At 52.7% G+C, this 18,257-nt stretch overlaps 5 protein-coding genes across 5 annotated transcripts; 3 read left to right on the top strand and 2 right to left on the bottom strand.

Annotated features, from left to right (window-relative positions):
• Positions 1-421: 421 nt before the first annotated feature.
• On the top strand, positions 422-1,654 carry QC764_211520 (uncharacterized protein; the record flags this gene model as incomplete). Its single annotated transcript, XM_062944856.1, has 1 exon — positions 422-1,654. The coding sequence occupies one exon, from the start codon at positions 422-424 to the stop codon at positions 1,652-1,654; it is 1,233 nt and encodes a 410-aa protein (XP_062803729.1).
• A 2,994-nt stretch (positions 1,655-4,648) lies between these two features.
• QC764_211510 (uncharacterized protein) lies at positions 4,649-8,638 on the bottom strand. Its single transcript, XM_062944855.1, has 2 exons — positions 6,262-8,638; positions 4,649-6,202 (listed from the first exon to the last, which is right to left on the bottom strand). The coding sequence occupies exons 1-2, from the start codon at positions 7,176-7,178 to the stop codon at positions 5,071-5,073; spliced, it is 2,049 nt and encodes a 682-aa protein (XP_062803728.1). The 5' UTR covers positions 7,179-8,638; the 3' UTR covers positions 4,649-5,070.
• Positions 8,639-9,630: 992 nt separating this feature from the next.
• QC764_211500 (uncharacterized protein) lies at positions 9,631-12,973 on the bottom strand. The gene is made up of 3 exons (XM_062944854.1): positions 11,861-12,973; positions 10,748-11,800; positions 9,631-10,667 (listed from the first exon to the last, which is right to left on the bottom strand). Exons 1-3 carry the CDS (start codon positions 12,045-12,047, stop codon positions 9,955-9,957), a joined length of 1,953 nt encoding a protein of 650 aa, XP_062803727.1. The 5' UTR covers positions 12,048-12,973; the 3' UTR covers positions 9,631-9,954.
• A 465-nt stretch (positions 12,974-13,438) lies between these two features.
• Positions 13,439-15,019, top strand: QC764_211490 (uncharacterized protein). Its single transcript, XM_062944853.1, has 3 exons — positions 13,439-13,860; positions 13,932-14,696; positions 14,760-15,019. Exons 1-3 carry the CDS (start codon positions 13,770-13,772, stop codon positions 14,885-14,887), a joined length of 984 nt encoding a protein of 327 aa, XP_062803726.1. The 5' UTR covers positions 13,439-13,769; the 3' UTR covers positions 14,888-15,019.
• A 297-nt stretch (positions 15,020-15,316) lies between these two features.
• QC764_211480 (uncharacterized protein) lies at positions 15,317-18,074 on the top strand. Its single transcript, XM_062944852.1, has 2 exons — positions 15,317-16,410; positions 16,478-18,074. The coding sequence occupies exons 1-2, from the start codon at positions 16,326-16,328 to the stop codon at positions 17,818-17,820; spliced, it is 1,428 nt and encodes a 475-aa protein (XP_062803725.1). The 5' UTR covers positions 15,317-16,325; the 3' UTR covers positions 17,821-18,074.
• The last annotated feature ends 183 nt before the right edge of the window (positions 18,075-18,257 follow it).

Below are 18,257 nucleotides of genomic sequence, written 5' to 3'. Positions count from 1 at the left end.
CCAGACCGTTCATCCGTTCCGTCAGATCAGGGAAAACGGAGAGGGGGGTACGTACCACGCTCTGCTGATGCACCAGCCCTCCATCCATCACCACCCAGCCGACCGACCAGAAACGCCATGGTTGAGAGTGACGGCGGGCCCGGTTCTTGCAGGCCGTTACACCCACTTCTTGGCTTTGGACCGTCACCTTATCCTGCTGTAGCTCTGCATTAAAATAAACCCTCCCGCCCTCTCGGAACATCCTACCCTTCTTCTGGTCTCCCCAATCTCCATACCATAGTCCACGCCCCATTCCAGTGATCCTCAGCTGCTCGCCCCCCTCCCCCACTACGAGAGCTCGATACTAGGGATCGAGAACACGAAGATCATATATCCCTTGGCCACTTGCTTGAATTACATTATACAGTCTTGCTGGAGGGTCATGTCTTTGGTGGACAGTCACCTCGAGGAGAACAGCCAACCGGACATTGCATATACAAACAAGCAAACAGCAACACAATTTGACGAGCCCATCTTTGACGAGTATCACGATATGGACGAGGAACACCCCGACACACTGGCTCCGAGTCCCAAGAGGGTTCGCACCAATCCCACCAACGACGTCCCTGAGCTTCCCAAAAAGAGTTCGAGGAGGGTGTCAAGGATATTGGACAACCACGGATTGAAGCTGGGAGGAGAGGAAGGACAGGCCACCGCACCGCACGACATCTATCTTTCCTCCGAAGAGGACGCCTCCTCCGACGCCGACGATTTTTCCGAGTATGACTATGACTCGAGCATCGAGGACCCCGACTCTCCCACAGCCGCTACCCGACGAGGCAGCCAGGAGGTCACGGCAAGAGTGGTCTCGGTGGTGTTTGCAGGCAAACCCTCAATCGTCAACCTTTCTCTCAGAAAACAGCGTTCCGTGTCATTGAGCTCCTCTTCTGTGAACACAAGCAGGACAAGGAATAGCACCGAGTCGTCCGAGTCCGAGTCTCTCAAACCATCCACGACAGCACCCATTCACCCTTCCGGTGATCGACCAATCACACCAGCAAGCAGTCTCTCGGCCCGCAGCAGCAACCCCAACAGGCGAAGCAGCAGTAGCTTGCTTTCTGACCTTCTCACCAACAAGAGGAAGCCTCCCGCGTTTCTGAGCATTGACCCTTACGCCAACGGATCTCACTACTCGCTGGAGGCGGTGCCAAAACCGCTTGACAGTCTGGAGGGGGAGGCTGCCAAAACACCACGGACGCCTACTCAGATCTTGAAGGGTGTCACGAGGTCGTTTAGCTTGGCTCGCAAGAAGAGCCGGCCTACGCTTGACACGTCGGGGTCTAGTGTGTCACACCAGCCAAGATCGTCGACCAGCACCAAGAGGAGCTCGTTGCAACACTCTGTCTCTGTCTCGGACGACCAACTCGAGGAGCATGACGAGGAAAAGGAGAACATCAGCAGCAGGATTGGCGACAAGACACCCCAGACCCCGATCACATACAACGACATCCTCAGGGCTGTCAAGAAGAATGCCATTGTCATGAGTGGATCGCAGCCAGGTCTTCCGAGTGATATCCTCTCACCGACATCGCCAAATACGGAGAGGCAGAAGAGGGGGATCTTGAGCGGGTTGTCAGCTAGGAGGAGGAGTGTGAAGTTTACTGGGAGGGTTTAAGACACTGGATCAGATTGCATTTTACGCACACACATTACACTGACAATACTATCAGCATGGCATGGAGTTTATTGGATTTGGGATTACAAAGCGGGGGCATATAATGATGGGATGATAAACCACCCCTTGAAGGGCAAGGCGTTTTTGATTTTGCTAGGAGGGTGGGATATGACTTTGGGCTGGATTGAAATGATATATATGATACCACTTGGGAAGGATACAAGCATTTTTTTTTTGCAACCACAATAAGCAAGGCAGGCACAAAGAATATCTGAAATATTTTGAAGCAATTTGCCTACAAACTTTTATCGTGACAATGAACTTAGTCTCCGTAACCATCCCATTCAAGGATCAATCACCACCGAGTCGGTCACGATGTTTCACCTCCCCCCTCCCTTCCCGTCCACTGGGATCACCACCCTCGCGGTTTTACTTATCGCTTGTGTCTTTGACACTGCAACATTGTCATTATTCTCGTGATGGAAGAAAAGCTTGTCGTATTGTCAGGGTTTTTTTTTGGGGGTTGTTTCTTCAACCCCTCCTTGGCGAGATGATAGGGAGCTCTCCCTTTCAGGTTGAGGTGTGGTGGTGGGGGTGTTAGTTTCAGGAGTTCAGGGGGTGGAAATGTTTCAACTCGCCTCTCTTCTTCAACCAACTTTTCCCGGGAATCAACGGAATGAGAGATTTCATTTCCTGGGAGAGCCACCGTTACAGAGTTGTCGTGATGATCACCGTTGCATTCTTATCATCACATTTTCCATAGAAATGCGCATCATCACCTTTTACCCCACCCGTGAAGCGAGAGCAACGGCAACAGTAAAACAAAACCATCACGGTACGACAGAAGGATGAAGAAAAAGACGATTGCTCGCTTGCTACCTTGCATGATTTTCGCTCCCCGGCTTTCCCACGTTTGGTTGGCGTTGGCGGATTAAAAGCATGTATAGGCATAACGCAAGCGATTATGCAGGCACAGACAAGTCAACGAACAACTTCCTCTCACCGCGTTCCTGCACGATAGTTTTCGTGGGGTAATAATCCCAGTTAGGACGGATTAGGAAGGTTGGTTTTTGGTGTAGTTTTGTCTTGGTGGTGCTCGATTGTGCTGGTATAAGACCCATTTCAGAGCTTCTCATTGGAGCAGGAATTATAAGGAGTTCTTTTGTTGCGCGGTAGGTGGGATACCCCGCGGCATAACAGAGCCAGCCGTCTTCTTCCATCCAGATTTTTTTTTTGTATTTTTTTGTTTTTCTGTTGTTGAGGCTTGGGGGATTGATCCAACCAGTCAGTGGTTCTGGAGTTGAGGCCAACGTGATGTTGAAAAGCTGGGGTGGGTGCAAGGCCACCTACCTGTGCCACCTTGGGAATTCTACCCCTTAAACGGCAGTTGGGGCCTCCTGTTCCTGAATGAGGGGAGGTGGTAGAGCTATGGGATGTTACTGGTTGCCGGGATTCCGAGCTGGCTTGGTGTAGAAGCTGGGATGATTGGATTTGAATTTCTTGAGGAAGATTCATGATCGGCTTTTCCCCTGAAGACACAACTTCTATTCTCTACCTACAATCCAGGAGAGCAAGTAAGAAAGTGCTCCCGACCGCAGATACCACACACTTTTGAAGGAAAGAACGCCACAGTTTCCAACACCGAAGCCTCGCTCCACAGAAGGCAAGGCAGGTAGTGGTCCCAGCCGCACTTGCAGTAGGAGCTGACGACCGGTCCTTCCTTCCTCCCAAAGTTTCGATTGTTTCGAAGAAAATGTGGAGGATCTGCAAGGCACATCAGGTCAAGCATAAATCCACGCCACGATTGTGCGTTCGGGTCAGCTTCAATCCCTCTGACCGGGGAAGTAGGCAGACGGTTGAAACATGAGGTAAGTCTGGGTCGTGATCGGGCCGGTTGGGAGGATGGTTTGAGACGGGATGAGCATGATTATCATCGACGTGTTCTTCGGACTGAGAGTAAGACAACGGAGTTGATGGCCATCTCACCGTTTCTCATCCATCCCAAGCTAGCACCATTCATCACGATTAGGTGTGTCAGCAGCTTCATGCTGATGCCTACCTACCAACCTTCCTCCTCCCCCGCCTACGGGACAAAACTCCATCGTCAGATAGGAACCCCCTCGCCATCTCCCCCAACCCAACCTTCAAAGTTACAAATAGCTAACAACTGATATACCGCACCATCTTGTACATCATAACACCCACAACTATGCCCCAGTCCCAAGTTGGCCATAGGTACCGAGCCGTCCAGTTAGTAACAATGGAGACACTACTCACAAGAAACCCCAACCCCAAATCAGTCATCTCTACCGAGCCGACCTGCCGGTTCAAACTTCCCAGCCATGCCAACCCAACAAAATATCAGACTAGGGGCAGTGGATGTAAAGAGAATCCCACAACACCATCCTCAGGGAATCTCATTGTTCATGCAAGATTGCAAGCCCACCAATAGGACCACTTCCCAGTCGCAAGACACTCCCCCATTGCTGACCCGTCCCGGAGTTACGTCGTCCGAACTTTTTACATATGTGGGGGGTTCAGGTTCGGTAGGTCCGTAATAGCTAACGCATGAATCTCGGCAGCGGCCGGTGCTACTACTTTCTAGCTTGAATTTTTCTTTGATCCAACTGAACGGGCAGCGGGATAAGCGAGGCAAAACGGAGGAGGGCTTTAGGACCCGGGATTTGTTGGTGAGAAAACAAAAAAGAATAGACATTCATTGTGTGATAAGTTTGGACGGGACCGGGTGGGAGGGGGTGAAAGGGGTGGGGCCAGAACGGGGGTGGTGGGGACCGCCGAAAGCCGAGACGAGCCGGCCCCGGTCCCGGCCTGGGGACCAACCCGGCAAAGGGGACCAAACCAGCTTTTGTGTTCCGGTATGTTTAGGATGAGGAAGCGTGTCGAGGAAGGAGGAGGGATGGGATCTGCAAAGCAAAACATGATGAAAGGTCTACTCGATTAGACCAGGGGGGCAAGTTGGAGTACGAGAAAATGGTTGGAGATGAGAGTCGTTTTGCAAGGATTTTCATATACCTCATATTCTCATGTTCTGCATTTCTAAAAGAAGACAAAGCGACACTTCACAATAGATAGATACCGATCGTCCGTCATGAACAAAAAGGAAAAGGAAACCCCAACGCCCCCCCATCCATCCATCCTCTTTCCATGTCCATATCCAAATCCTTCCTTCCTTCCTACCTACCTACCTACCTAGCCTAACCCCCGAGAAAAAACATCCTGTCGTTGTTGAAACCCAATTTTTGCTCACCTGTATGCGTCTGTGCCCCCCGCTCTGCTCAAAGAAAGTCCGCATGGTGCGAAAAATATGAAGACAACAAACTAGAGAATATTAAGTGTAAAAAAGCAAAAAGAAATCATCCAGCAAAGTTGCCCCTTTCTGGTTTTCTGTCTTCAAGTCATTGCACCCTAACGACCTTGGTCTTGCTCTTCTTCTGCTCCAGCGTCCCTTCGACCCAAACACCCACCTCCCTCAGCGCCCTTCTCGGCTCTCTCTTCCTCTTGAGCAGAAACCCTTGCAGTTCCGCAGGCGAGAACTGCCCCTCGGGGATCTTGGAGGCAAAGCCCTGCGCGATCTTGTCGAGTTCTTCCGGGGTGATGGGTTTCAGGTCGTCAATCTCCTCGGCGAGGAGCTTGCTGACTTCCTCCGGGGCAAAAGATATCTTTGTTGGGGAGGCAGAGGAGGGGAGGGAGCAGAGGTCAGAGTCGAGGTCGACTGCTGTTGTGGTGACCGATGTGTCGGTTAGGTTGCCGTCTTTCTCGCCGCTGTTGTCATTGAGGGGAAGCTGACGAACCACCGGGGCGGAGATGGTCCTTGTAATTTTGTTGGAGGGAGAACGGAAGAAGGCGAGGCGGGAGCGGAGACGGGTGGTGGCGGTAGACTGGGGTCTGTCCTCCTTTTGAAAAGGCGTGGTGGCGGTCCGGTCGGCGTCGTACATCCTCTTGAACAACTCACAGGTTTGTTCCCTGGTGGCGTTGGTAAAGGCGATTTGAAGATCGACCCGCCCGGGGCGAATGAGAGCCTCATCGAGTGTCTCCGGTTTGTTAGTTGTCATGATCAAAACCCGGCCCTCGTGAGAGGCGACGCCGTCAATAGCATTAAGCAGGCCAGAGAGTGAAATGCCTTTCTTATCTGTAGATTCACTCGATGACTGCTTCTTGAGCTCCCGGGCCAAGTCGGCGACGTTCCATTCCGAAGACTTTTTTTCTTTGGAATCCTTGTCCTTCTTCTTTGACTTGTCCTTGGACTTCTCGTCACTGTCGTCACCGTCTTCAGAAGCAGGAGTTGAGTCGCCCGGGCGAGCAAGTCCAGCTGTGTCAATGTCCTCGAGCAGTACCACACAGCGACGCGGAAGGGAATTGAAGAGTGCACAAAGGTCTTCTTCGGTTAGAGACGGGTCAAGGAGCGAGATAACGTAAATGTCAAGGCCAAACACACCGGCCAGGGCAAAGGACAGCGACGTTTTGCCTGTCCCTGGCGGGCCGTGGAAAAGATAGCCTCGACGGAGGGGAATACCGCGATTTGCATACCTGAAATAGAGAGTTAGAGTATTATTCCATATGATGCGGTTCGTGAGAGAAATACTTACCATCGCGGAGTAGAAGGGTGGAGGTACTCGTTCATGTCGTAAAGCACTTGCACCTTTTGCTTCTCATCCAGTACCACCGTCTTCATGGGGCGAACCGGCCGATTTGCCACCATGGACCAGCTGTGCCGGCCACCATAGCTCCTCATGCTCTGTGAAGCCGGACGTTTGACAATGGTCCTGGCGTTGTGCTCGCTGTAGTACTCTTGCTTCGCATGCTCCAGAAGGCGCTTGATAGGCTCAGGCGAACGGCCGTAGCAGGACAGAACAAGTGACTCCCTGTCCCTGTACTGCGAGCCGCCCCAGCTGTTGTCTGTGTGCAGCGTCTCCTGCTGCCGGCTCAACGCGAAATACTTGCCCCGGAACCAAAAGTTGTGCAGTCCGATTGCGGGCGTAAAACGAGGGGGGCACTTGGACTCTTGGTTGGAGAAGTTGAGGTTGACCCCTTCGCCGTCGGGCGAGATTTTGGTCCGGAACAAATCTGCCTCGTCCGCCTCTTCTGATGTTGGCTTGAACCACGTCTCTGCCGTCAGAGAGCGAGATTCGGTCATGTCCTGCCGGTTGGCGAGGAACTTCATCACATGGTCGTAGATGTTATCCCCGCTGTTGACCTGAACCGAGGCGGTAAAATACCTTCCCAGAATTGACATGACGTTTGCGTAGATATGCACCCACGTCTTGTTGAAAGCCCAAGCCAGTCCAAATGAGGTCAGAATATACGCTGGGTTTAAACCCAGTGTGCCGAGGCGACCGCCGGCCAAGTCGTAGAAAATCATGAACAGATTCAAAAATGGGTTGAACTGCAAACCGAGCAGTGGCGTGAGGGTTTCGACGATATTCTGGGTGGCATTGTTGTCTTCTGCGCTCATATTACCAACAAATGGAGGTAGGGCCGTCCGAAGGAGGTGGGAGAAGTCCATATTGTCTGAAGAATCTTGTGTAGAGAAAGAAGAAGAGAGAAGAGAAAACCGACTTCACCAACGAGCCGCTGTTAAATGGGCCGTGAGGAGTTGGTTCTGGAGGTATTGAGGCCTCTGTCGAGCTGTTGGCTGCGTTCGAGAGCCTTCCTGCAAGTACTCAATCCAGAAGAAGAAAGTCTGGAGGAAGCAGAGCCCTTTAATACTCCTAGGCCGAGAAACCAGAGCAGAGACGTGCATGAAGCCTACCTAGGTAGGAAGAAAGGAAGAGGTCGCCTTACCCATTACGCGGGCCATGCTTAACTACCCCCTTTGGGCAGCAGCCAAATCCGCAAATCAGCCTTACAGAGAAGAAACCGGGGAAAACACTCGCTCATGCCAGTCTTTGTCCTCTTTTTCCGGTTTTCTGGATCAGCGGGTGCCAAACTCATCGTGCTTGCCTCTCTTGTGGCAATACGTTCACGAGAAATGGTGTGGCCACACAGAGATCAACTTTCTGGGGGAGAGGTGCTCGGGTAGCAGCATGGCTAGTGTTTTGTCTCCCGCAAAGAAATGGCAGAGATTTCTGTCTTGCGTCTCTGCTGTGTCACATGCTTAACCCACGTTCGTCTTGATATTCTAGTACAAGCCATTCCCCCGGGTCCTCTGGAATCCATAGAGAACCGCTTGCGCAGTTACTGGACCGGTTGAGAACAGACCACAACAAACAAACAATTGCAGTGTTGCTTGCCTGTGCAGTGTAAACCCCGCAAAACGCGCTCCGTCGCGGAGGCCGGTGATGAGGAGAAACAACACCAAAGGTCGCTACGTAGGCCGGCCTAGTCTGACCCGCAGTGAGGCCACGGTGATATCGCTCCTGTGGGACTTGGGTAGAGTGATACCAGCCCCGGGTGACCCAGGGAAGTGGTAAGTTTAGGGAATGGCTGCCTTTCCCGCTTTATTTTGACTGCTTTTCGACAAGCCCGATAGCCTGCGGCCCAAAGGGCCCTGATGCAGGGGACCGAGAGGTGATTCTGGACGATCGTTGGTGTGGTGGATGAAGGGTCGAACCAACAACAAAGGCCCAACTGCACGCTCTGCTGCAAAGCGTCCCCCACCCTCGGGCATGCAAGCAGCTTCGAGAGTGGAAAAGCAGCATTGTATGCTGTGGCACTCACCGAGAACCTAGTCACGTCCTGTGGTGAACCCTTCTTTTGCAAGTGAAACAGTACCAGGTCTGGAACCAACACCTACCTGACACAGAGAATGATATGGGCTGCCGGTGATCTCGGTCGAACATGGCCTAGGCAACAACAGCAAAGTCGAAAAGGTCAGGCGGCATGTGAGTGAGTTAGTTTTTTCTGACCGAATGTTCATTGATATGTGGCGATAGCTTGTTTTCAAAGAAGGTGGTCTCTGCGATAGATGAGGCTCAACCAAGAGCAAGGGGTGTTATTGAAAGAAGTATAACGATGACACTTCTTGATTTAGTCACCGCAATCCCTCACAAAGAGGTTGCCGGTGCCTGTCACTACCTGCAAGTCATCACCTGGGCCACCATTTGACACCTAGAAGGGAAGGCACTATCTACTCAGTGTGTCGTCCGGGGCGGATTCCGTTAGTCAACGTGCCTCGGTTATGCACCACCACACACCATCCCAGCACCCTAAGAAGCCTATCATGCAAGGCTGTAGGAACCTCAAGCTTAGCATCGGCTCCTCTTATTCCTCATCACCTGAACTAATTTTCCACGTAGGATTCAAGGCAAAAAAGAAAACTCTTCAAGGACTCATACCTACCTAGTCATCCAGGCACACTCCGGGTCAAGAGGCAAAAGGATATGCTTCAGGCATGAGCAACAGCCACAACAACCACGAGCCACTGGAGGCATCCCATTCCCTCCATAAACAAAACCGTCATCTCCAGCCTCAGCGGCCGCCTTGAGCTGAAATAAGGCCATTCCCCTCGATTCAACTAAAGTTCAAACTCTTGAAGATGAATGCACCCTGAAGCACATATGGGCAAAGCCCAGCCTTCCTTTCCTATCCAGTCGTCACTTACATCAACCGGTGGCCACCTCCACAAGGCCACCTATCCAACCGGCCCACTTTCTGATTTTCCAATCCTAATCCGGCAGGCCTTGCAGCTGAACACCCACCTCACAGATGAACACCAAAGCCCGGGTACCTTACTCGTGCCGAAGCTGGGCGAGGCAACCAGCCCCATGGAGGGTGAGCTGCATCTGAGGTGGTGTGGGAAAAGACCTACTCATGAACCAGGCCAGCTCCTCAAGCGAACTACAAATTTTTGTACTACCCCCCCTGATCGGCCGCTCGCCCTAGGTATGCATAGGTTTGTAAGCTGCAAGTGAGTGAAAAGTGCACATGTATAAACTTGCGCCTGCGTGTGATGAGGCCTTTACATCGGTAGCCTGCCGGTAGATATGGGGTCTTTTAGCCCCCATTGATGGTCTTCAGGCTGCAGCCTCGCGGTTGAAAACTAACGATTCGTTTACATCTACTGACATGTAAAACAAAACAGAGCAGCTCACGAAAAGGCCGCCCCCAACTCTTGAGTATCTGATCTATCTAGATACTACCCGCAAACAAGACCCAAAAAACGGACCCGATCTACCTATCGGTAGATAATTTCTTGCATGTTCAACCAACCAAACGAAACCACATATCATATGGCCAAAAACTTGGGCATAGACGTCTACATGAAGCATGTACGCTGTCTCAAGATTCAGACCCTAAGAAAACATCTCCAACCAAATCACCACGCAGCTCGGGTATACCCCTCAGTTGACGATCTTTCCCGTTGTCGACTCGATATCGTCGGCACCACCCTGCACATTCGGCGTATCCCCAATTTTCAGCAGTCTGGCCCTCTCAGCCTCGACCATTGCGAGTTCCTGCATCAATTTGGCATCCAGCTCCTTGCGTGCTCTTTCAATCACAGAATCCTGCTCCTTGCGAACTCTCTCCATCGCGTTCTTCCACACAGCGTCGTGTTCCTGACGGACCTTCTCCGTTGCACCCCCCCAGAGAAAACTCTCTGGGCCACCAAGGAGAGGAGCTTCCACTTCCAAAGTCAACTTCTCCTCGGCTGGTTTGGCGTTAACTCCATTTCCATTCTCTCTGCCCCCCACAGACCCCCTCCGGCTATTAGCCATGCTCTCCTCATTCTCCAACCACAGATGGCCCCCCGCCTCCTTCAACAAACCGACACACTCTTCGCTCTTCGGCGTCGTCCCGCTGGCAACCATTTTTTCCGCCAAATAAAGCGGCGTGTTGTTCGCCCGGTTCCTGACGTGTACGCTAGCGCCCCGCTCGAGGACCTCCCTGAGGATCTTTGGCTCGGGCCCGACAGCGGCAAGATGAACGGCCGTGTTGCCAGCGTAGTCCGCCTTTTTGAGGAGCTGGTGGTTGAACTCGTCCCCTTCCAAAAGCTCCCGTACGGTGCGGAGGTCGCCGTTGCTGATTGCGTAGCCTAGGGCTGTAAAGGCTGATTCTGTAGACAGAAAAATAAATCAGTTAGGATTAACCACTCAAGAGAAATGTGAAAATCAACAATTAAAAAAAAAAACCTACCCGCAGCCGTAATCTTCCCCACCACATCTTCCTCCACCACCCCAGCCGGGTGAACAAAGCTCGCGACCCTCAACTCCGTCATCTCCCCCCTCAAACTCCGTCCCATCATCTCCTTCACCTCCTCCAACCCAACCGTCCCCCTATCCTTCAACGCCAGCAAATAACTCAGCTTCGTCAACGCCGCCTCCGTCGTCAAATCTCCCCCAAACACCACCCCCGCCCTCCCCAGCGCCGTCCCCGGCGCGTACAACGGGCTCACAAACCCATTAGTACACTGGCTGACATTAACAATGACAATCCCCCTCTCAACCGCCTGTTTGATCGCCTTTGTGAGATGCCCATCCACACCCCCCGGTGCATTCCCCATGCCAAACGTCTCGAGAACCAAACCCCTCAGGTCAGGGACACGAAGGACAGAGTCGACCAGCTGAGGCCAGATGCCGGGAAAGATGCGAAGCGAGGCAACGTGAGTCGTGTCGAGAGTTTTGGTGACGTTGAATTCTTTGATGCGGGTTGGGCGCCGCACTAAACCCCAGTTTACATCTACTCCCAAACTTGTCACCTTCGCCAGGGGGTCAGAGTTGGGGGAGTCGAACGCTTCGAAGCTCGAGGCCGAGACTTTTGTTGTGCGGTTCCCTCTGAACAAAGTGTGATGGAAAAAAAGGCAGACTTCCGGGATGGTGAATGTGCCTGCGATGATGAGACTGCCCAGTAAATTGTCGACGGCGTCGGATTGGAGGGCAAAGATTGAGGCCTGGGAGCCGGTGAGGATGACTGGTTTGCCGAGATCAGAAAGCATGAACGACAGGGCCGAAGCGGTGTAAGCTAGCGAGTCGGTGCCGTGGAGGATGACGAAGCCGTCGAAGAGGTGGTAGTTTTGCTGGATGGTGAGGGCGATGTCTGTCCACCCTGCCGATGCGATGCTAGAGGAGTCGAGGAGGGGGGAGAACTCGAGGATGGAGTAGCGGATGTGTTTGCAGTAGGCTGAGGTGGGGGTCCGGAGGGAGGATAGGGTGAGTTTGTGGCCTTCTTTTGTGTAGGCTGTTATATTGGCTGTGATGGGGGGTTAGTCAACGTGTAGAACTGAGGGTGATAAAGGTAAGGTATACTTACTGGACGGAGCCGTGCTGTCGTTGAAGGAAGGTCGGGGAGCCATGGCAAGTTCGAGAAAGCCGCTCATTGGGACGAGGCCATCAGCGGAGGGCTGCATACAAATTGTGCCGCCGGTCATGATGATGAGGACCCGGGACTCGGGGAACTTCCGGTCCGGGTTGCCCTCCATGAAAGTGACGCCGCCCATTCTGCCGGCCCTGTTGAATGTCGAACTGAACTAAATCGAGAATTTCGGCAAGTTTGAGGCAGGTTTGTCTACTTGAGTGCTGGTAGGTTGAAATAGTGTTGTTCCTTGGTGGAGAACCTGGGGGCGTTTTATACACCTTCTTATTTCCCAATTGATGGCGAACAAGGCTCAATACTGTGTCTCGGTAGCTTTACCGCCACCGAGAGTCAAAATTTACGAAAATACGTTTCGAGTTCAAAAAACAAAACCCGATTGTTACTTCTCAAAAATGAGCTCCGGTGGCCGGTGAGCATCCCGGAAGCGGGTGAGTTCGGATCGGCTTTTTCGTCGTCACATCAATCCTTCCATCGGCAACTGAACCACCGCTTTACCCAAACGCTCACCGGTCAGGCAGCAGATGAAATCGGGATGACACCTGAAAACGAGTTATTGGGAAGGTGATGCGGTCACGCGCTGGCAGTTGCTGGCAAGGAGCGCCATCTGTTGACTAAGAGAAAGTCAATTGCGGAGCGTCCGACTGGACAAAGAGCAACCCCCCTCAAACCCCAAGGCCGTTGATAACCTTGGTGCAGAAGTAAAGAACGGTCCCGACTTCGGGGAACAATGACACGATGCATTGTGGCTCTGGCTGCTGGCGAAGGTGCTTGCGAAAAGCAGAGATAAGCTCGTCGAGGAGACGGAAACTGATAAAGCAGCTTGTTCCGACGAAACACAGCCCGATAGCGGAAGGGAAGGGCCTCAGCGTTGCAGACTGGCGGTAAAGAGCTGCTGTTGGTACGCCTGTCTCCACGCGTTCGTGCCTTTGCTTTGTGACAGCGGTGTTTGGCTTCAGGATGAGATGAACAAGTTTATAAGAGGACGGGTTGCTTGAAAAAGGGGCAAGAGGGCTTTTTATAGGCCATTTATGTCCATGGAGGTTCCGCGGGGGTTGTTCATGACCTCCACACTGTCATTGGCGTAGTCTGTGAGAGCTTCTCATTGCGTAACGGCACTTTATGGTGGGGGTACCCCGCCATGAGCTCCCGACAGCCCTGTGTCAAAGCCGGGGCTGAGGCTAAGGTTAGAAGGAAGAGATAGCAATCGTGTGGCTACCTATCTGCCAGTATGTTTCGTGATTGGTGATTGTATGATGAGAAGGCACACTCTCAGCAACTGTCAAGCGAGCACTCGCAACTAGACGGGCCAGAAGGAGCTTTTGACACAATTGCCCACACCTTATAGAAACGCATACAGAAAAGAAGTTTGAGAGGCCAAATGTTAATGAGCGGGAACCTGGCGTGCCTGGAAGAAAGACCCCGGGGATGGATACCCCTCGGGCCGGGCAGGCCGGCAGAGAGAGCTCGCCGTTGAACGCATAACGGCCCCACCTTGCTTGGCAGGGTCTCGGGTCTCCGCCGTTCTTGCTACCCCACTATCTTTTCGCAGTTGTGTGGATGCCAAGCTCCAGTTCACAACTTTTTGGCGGGGCAGATGGAAGGGCAGGACCCCGCGCTGCATTGATGCGACTCTGCTGGTAGGCTGCCTTGCGACGAGGAGGGGCAGAACCTTTTTTTTTTTTTTTTTGCGCCTGTCGAGGGTCTATCAGTTACCTGTAGCTTAAAAAGCCAACCAACTCTCTGTCCCACGGCACTTCTTTTCTTACTTCTTCACCGCATATTCTCCTCCTCTCACATCACACTCTCGACCCGTCTCCCCAGTCTTTTACCATTCAAATCAGACACAATGGCCATCGTCACCGCCGAAGAGATCTTCGCTACCTACGACCAGCTGGGTGAAATTGAGGCTCAGTTCGACGATGTCGAGACCGAGATTAGTGAGTTCCCACCCCCGCGACCGTTGCTGCGCCCTTGCGACTGCTGAATACTAACGCTTTGAACCTCCCAGTCCGCCACCAGTACAACCTTTCCAAGGACCTCTACGTAAAGCGCGCCGAGATCGTCTCCAAGATCGAGCACTTCTGGCCCCTTGTTATCGAGCAGGCCCCCGAGGACATTGACGCCTTCATTCAGCCCACCGATGCTCAGATCCTCCTCGGTTCCATCAAGTCCATTGACGTCAAGCGCTTCGAGATCGACACCCCCGTTGAGGGCGGAGACCCCCGCAGTGTCTCCATCAAGTTCGAGTTCGAGGAGAATGACTACTTTGAGGACAAGGTCCTCGAGAAGAAGTTCTGGTGGCGCCACGGCAAGGACGGCTTCGTCGGCTATGTCAGCGAGCCTGTCGATATCAAGTGGAAGGACGGCAAGGACCTGACCAACGGTCTTTTGTCCCTTGCCAAGGCTGCCTGGGAGGAGGAGAAGGCTGCCCCCAAGAAGGAGGGTAAGGAGAAGAAGGAGCTCACCCCCAAGCAGAAGGAGCTGAAGGAGAAAATCGAAGCCGAGGACGCTGGTTCTGTGAGCTTCTTCTGCTTCTTCGGCTTCATTGGCGAACGAGTCTCCGCCGAGGAGAACATCGAGGCCCTCAAGAAGGAGGCCGAGGACCGCAAGAAGCGCCAGGCCGGCGAGAAGGTCGAGGAGGATGAGGAGATGAAGGAGGATGAAGATGATGAGGATTGGGAGGACGAGGAAGAGCTTGACATTTTCCCTGATGGCGATACCGTTGCCATGGCGATTGCTGATGACCTCTGGCCCAACGCCCTCAAGTACTTCCGTAAGTGGCCCCCGTTGACAGAGTTAGCAGTGAACAGAATGTAGAATACTAACAACCAAACAGAGCAGGCCCAGGAGAGCGACGACATCAGCGATGGCGAGGATGATGAGTCTGACGACGATGAGTCTGAGGAGGATGGCGACAAGCCCAGCAAGAAGCACAAGGCCTGCGCCCACGGGTGCAAGCACTAAGTTGCCGTTAGGTTGAGGAGTGTTAGGATACCCATTTCGTTGCGTGTTTTTTCAGCGCAAATCTTGTTACTGTTATGATGTGTATAGAGGATAGACAAAAAGGAGGTTATGAAGGATTTCTCTGGGTCAAGTGAAGTCGTACTTGACAGACATTGGTCTGGAAACATTCGAGCCTTGGCACGCTTGAGTGGTGGTCATTGTGTTGTCATCAATCAGGGGTCGACTTAGCAAAGAGAAACCTTTCTAAACTGGCATGGGCAGTCTCGACGTATTCTCTTCTGGATATCACTAGCTAACAACCGTCTGATATGTAGCATGATTGATCCAAGATCTTTTCATGCCAAGACATCCAGATCTCAACTGATGGCGATTCGCGGCAGTGGGGGGAGACAGGGGTCGGCCCTCTCCTTGCACAGCCCTCCGGGACAACGTCAACGGGGCACCTGAAACACATCAGGTTTGGGGTCGACATGTCAAGTCAACCGGGCGTCAGCAGCAAGCCAAATTGCAGTTGCACTTGGCTTGGGCTGAGATTCATGTGCTTTGTTTCCCTCTTGTCTTTTTTCCATCCAGGTCTAGGCTGGATGGGGGTTTGTGAAACTTTGGCAGCTTGGCAGATCTGTGATCTTCCATCTCATCTTTTCTCTCTCTCTCTCTCTCTCTCTCTTTCACTTCCTCTCCTTCTCCCTTTTACATTACCACCGCCTGTTGTCCATCTGCCATTTTGGTTCATGGGCTTAGAGGTGTGACTCTCTTTCTTTTCTCTTTTCTCTCTCTTCTCCTTCGTTTCGATTTGAAGTAACAACCCCCACCTAGACGGTCGGTGAGCGTTCGTTTTTTTATATACAGATATACACACCTCTGGGTTAGGCTTTTTTTGCGACTTCTTTATTTCCTTTTCGACTATACGTTCTTTGAGGCTGTGCCCTTTCTTGGTTTTCGACTCCCACTGTCCCCGCGCTCGGCAATCTTGTTACTGTTCGAAGGATCCTTCGACCTACTTGGGACGGGCTTTTTGTCTGACGATACGAGGTTACCATTGTGGCTGTTTTCTCACTCAACCAACGGCCGGCCGTGCGCCAGTTTCTAAGCGACAAGTTGGAAGGAAGGCTTGAAATTTGGGGGCCTGAAAAGAAGGGTTGATATCAACCTTATTGCTAGAGGCCTGAGACCAACTGTTGTAGGACAAGAGAAGGGGAGACTGATTCGACGGTTCGGATTTGCTTTGAGGCTGGACAAACGGACAGGACCATACCAGGCACCTACTGATATACCTATTCACGGATGGACTATCAGTTGCTTCGCTGTATACCTTGAACTCTCTGACGCTGTTGGTGGTTTGGTGGTTTTTTTCTCTATCATTGCTTGGTAGGGGCTTCTTCGATTCTTTTTTGTTGTATTTTCTTCTTTACACATACACACACACACACTCGATATCATGAGGTTATTAGGAGGCATCCTTGGGATGGCGAGTTTGTTGATGCAGACTGTCACAGCCATTGACATGGTAATAAGTGATGAAGGTCAGTCACCCTTTACCTTTTTCCTCCTTTAACCATCACCAACCTAACCCCACCCCCCCTCCTCCAGCTTCCGTGAAAGCCGCCGCCGCCGAAATCGCCTTCGGCCTCACAAAGTACTACACCGGCCACCTCCCCGGCGACACCCCCGGCAACCTCCCAGACCCCTACTTCTGGTGGGAAGCAGGCGCCATGTTCGGCACCCTAATCGACTACTGGCAGCTCACCGGCGACGACACCTACAACGATATCACAAAGCAAGCCATCCTCCACCAAGCCGCCCCTACCCGGGACTTCATGCCCCGCAACCAAACCCGCACGCTGGGCAACGACGACCAAGGCTTCTGGGCCATGACAGCCATGACAGCCGCCGAGCTCAAATTCCCCGACCCTGGGCCCGACCAACCTCAATACCTCGCCCTCGCCCAAGCAGTCTTCAACCAATGGGCCCAACGCTGGGAGGAAAACGAGTCCTCCGGCTGCGGCGGCGGCCTCCCCTGGCAAATCTTCCGCTTCAACCGCGGCTTCAACTACCGCAACTCCATCTCCAACGGCTGCTTCTTCAACATCGCCTCCCGACTAGCTCGCTTCACGGGTAACGTCACCTACGCCGAGTGGGCAGCCAAGATCTACACCTGGCAGGAAGAGACCGGCCTTTTTCGGGACGGTGACGTGCTAGACGGCGTGACGGTCAAGCCGGAGGAAGGCAACAGCTGTGACTCCATCGACGAGATCCAGTGGACGTACAACGCGGGCATTTTCATCCACGGGTCGGCGGTGATGTATAATTTTACCGATGGGAACCCGATCTGGAAACGACGCCTCGACAGCCACTTGGCTTCCGCCGAGAGGACTTTCTTCACCAACAGCACCGATGGGGAGAGGGTCATGTTTGAACAGTTTTGTGAACCTCCAGGATTTTGCGATATTGATCAGCGGAGTTTCAAGGGGTATCTCACTCGTTGGCTGGCGAGGACGACACAGCTGGCGCCTTATACGTTCGAGTCCATATCCCCGCTTCTGACCAATAGCGCTATTGCAGCGGCGAAGGCCTGTTCGGGTTCGCCGACTGAGGCACCACCTGGGGAGCAACCCTTTCGTGGCAGGCCAGGGACGGCTTGTGGGTTCAGCTGGACAAAGGGGGGGTATGACGGGATGAACGGGGTGGGGGAGCAGATGAATGCCTTGAGTGCGGTGGCGTCGACGTTGGTGGATAGGGTTGATGTGCCTGTTACGGGGGACACGGGCGGGACGAGCAAGGGGGATGTGAATGGGGGTGCGGACGGGCCGGGGAGTTGGATGACGGGGAAGGAGTACAAGCCCATCACCACGGGGGAGAGGGTCGCGGCCGGGTTTGTGACGGCGGCGATGGTTTTTGGGGTTATTGGGGGGAGTGCATTCCTCATACTATAAGTAGGGAGGGCGGTGGTGTAGTTTTATGACTGTTATGGCATTTTTGGATATATCGGTTCATTATTGGGTTCTGGGAATCTGGTTTGGGGATTATTATACTTTACATACCTTTTTTTCTTCCTTATAGGAAAAATTCTAGGGGGGCATTATTACCCTTTTTCTAGGGGGGGCATTACCCCTCATACCACAACATACCTTTCCCATCACACCCGATCATTTCCATTATCACCAGCATCGCAGTGCATTTTGTACCCCACAAATCACAGTGTATTCTTATATTTGGAAGTATTGTAGTAAATATACTGCCGTGGTGTTAATGCTCGATGCCCACGCACCAATGCAAGCCTTCAACTCCACACCGCCTGACCCAGGGCTTCAATTGCCAGGCCTTCAATTACTAGGCCTTCCGCGAGGGCTTCAATTACCAGGCTTTTGCC

This window comes from Podospora pseudoanserina, chromosome 2 (assembly GCF_035222485.1).
Source record: "Podospora pseudoanserina strain CBS 124.78 chromosome 2, whole genome shotgun sequence".
NCBI classification, from domain to species: domain Eukaryota; kingdom Fungi; phylum Ascomycota; class Sordariomycetes; order Sordariales; family Podosporaceae; genus Podospora; species Podospora pseudoanserina.
This window is presented reverse-complemented; position numbering and strand designations above follow the sequence as displayed.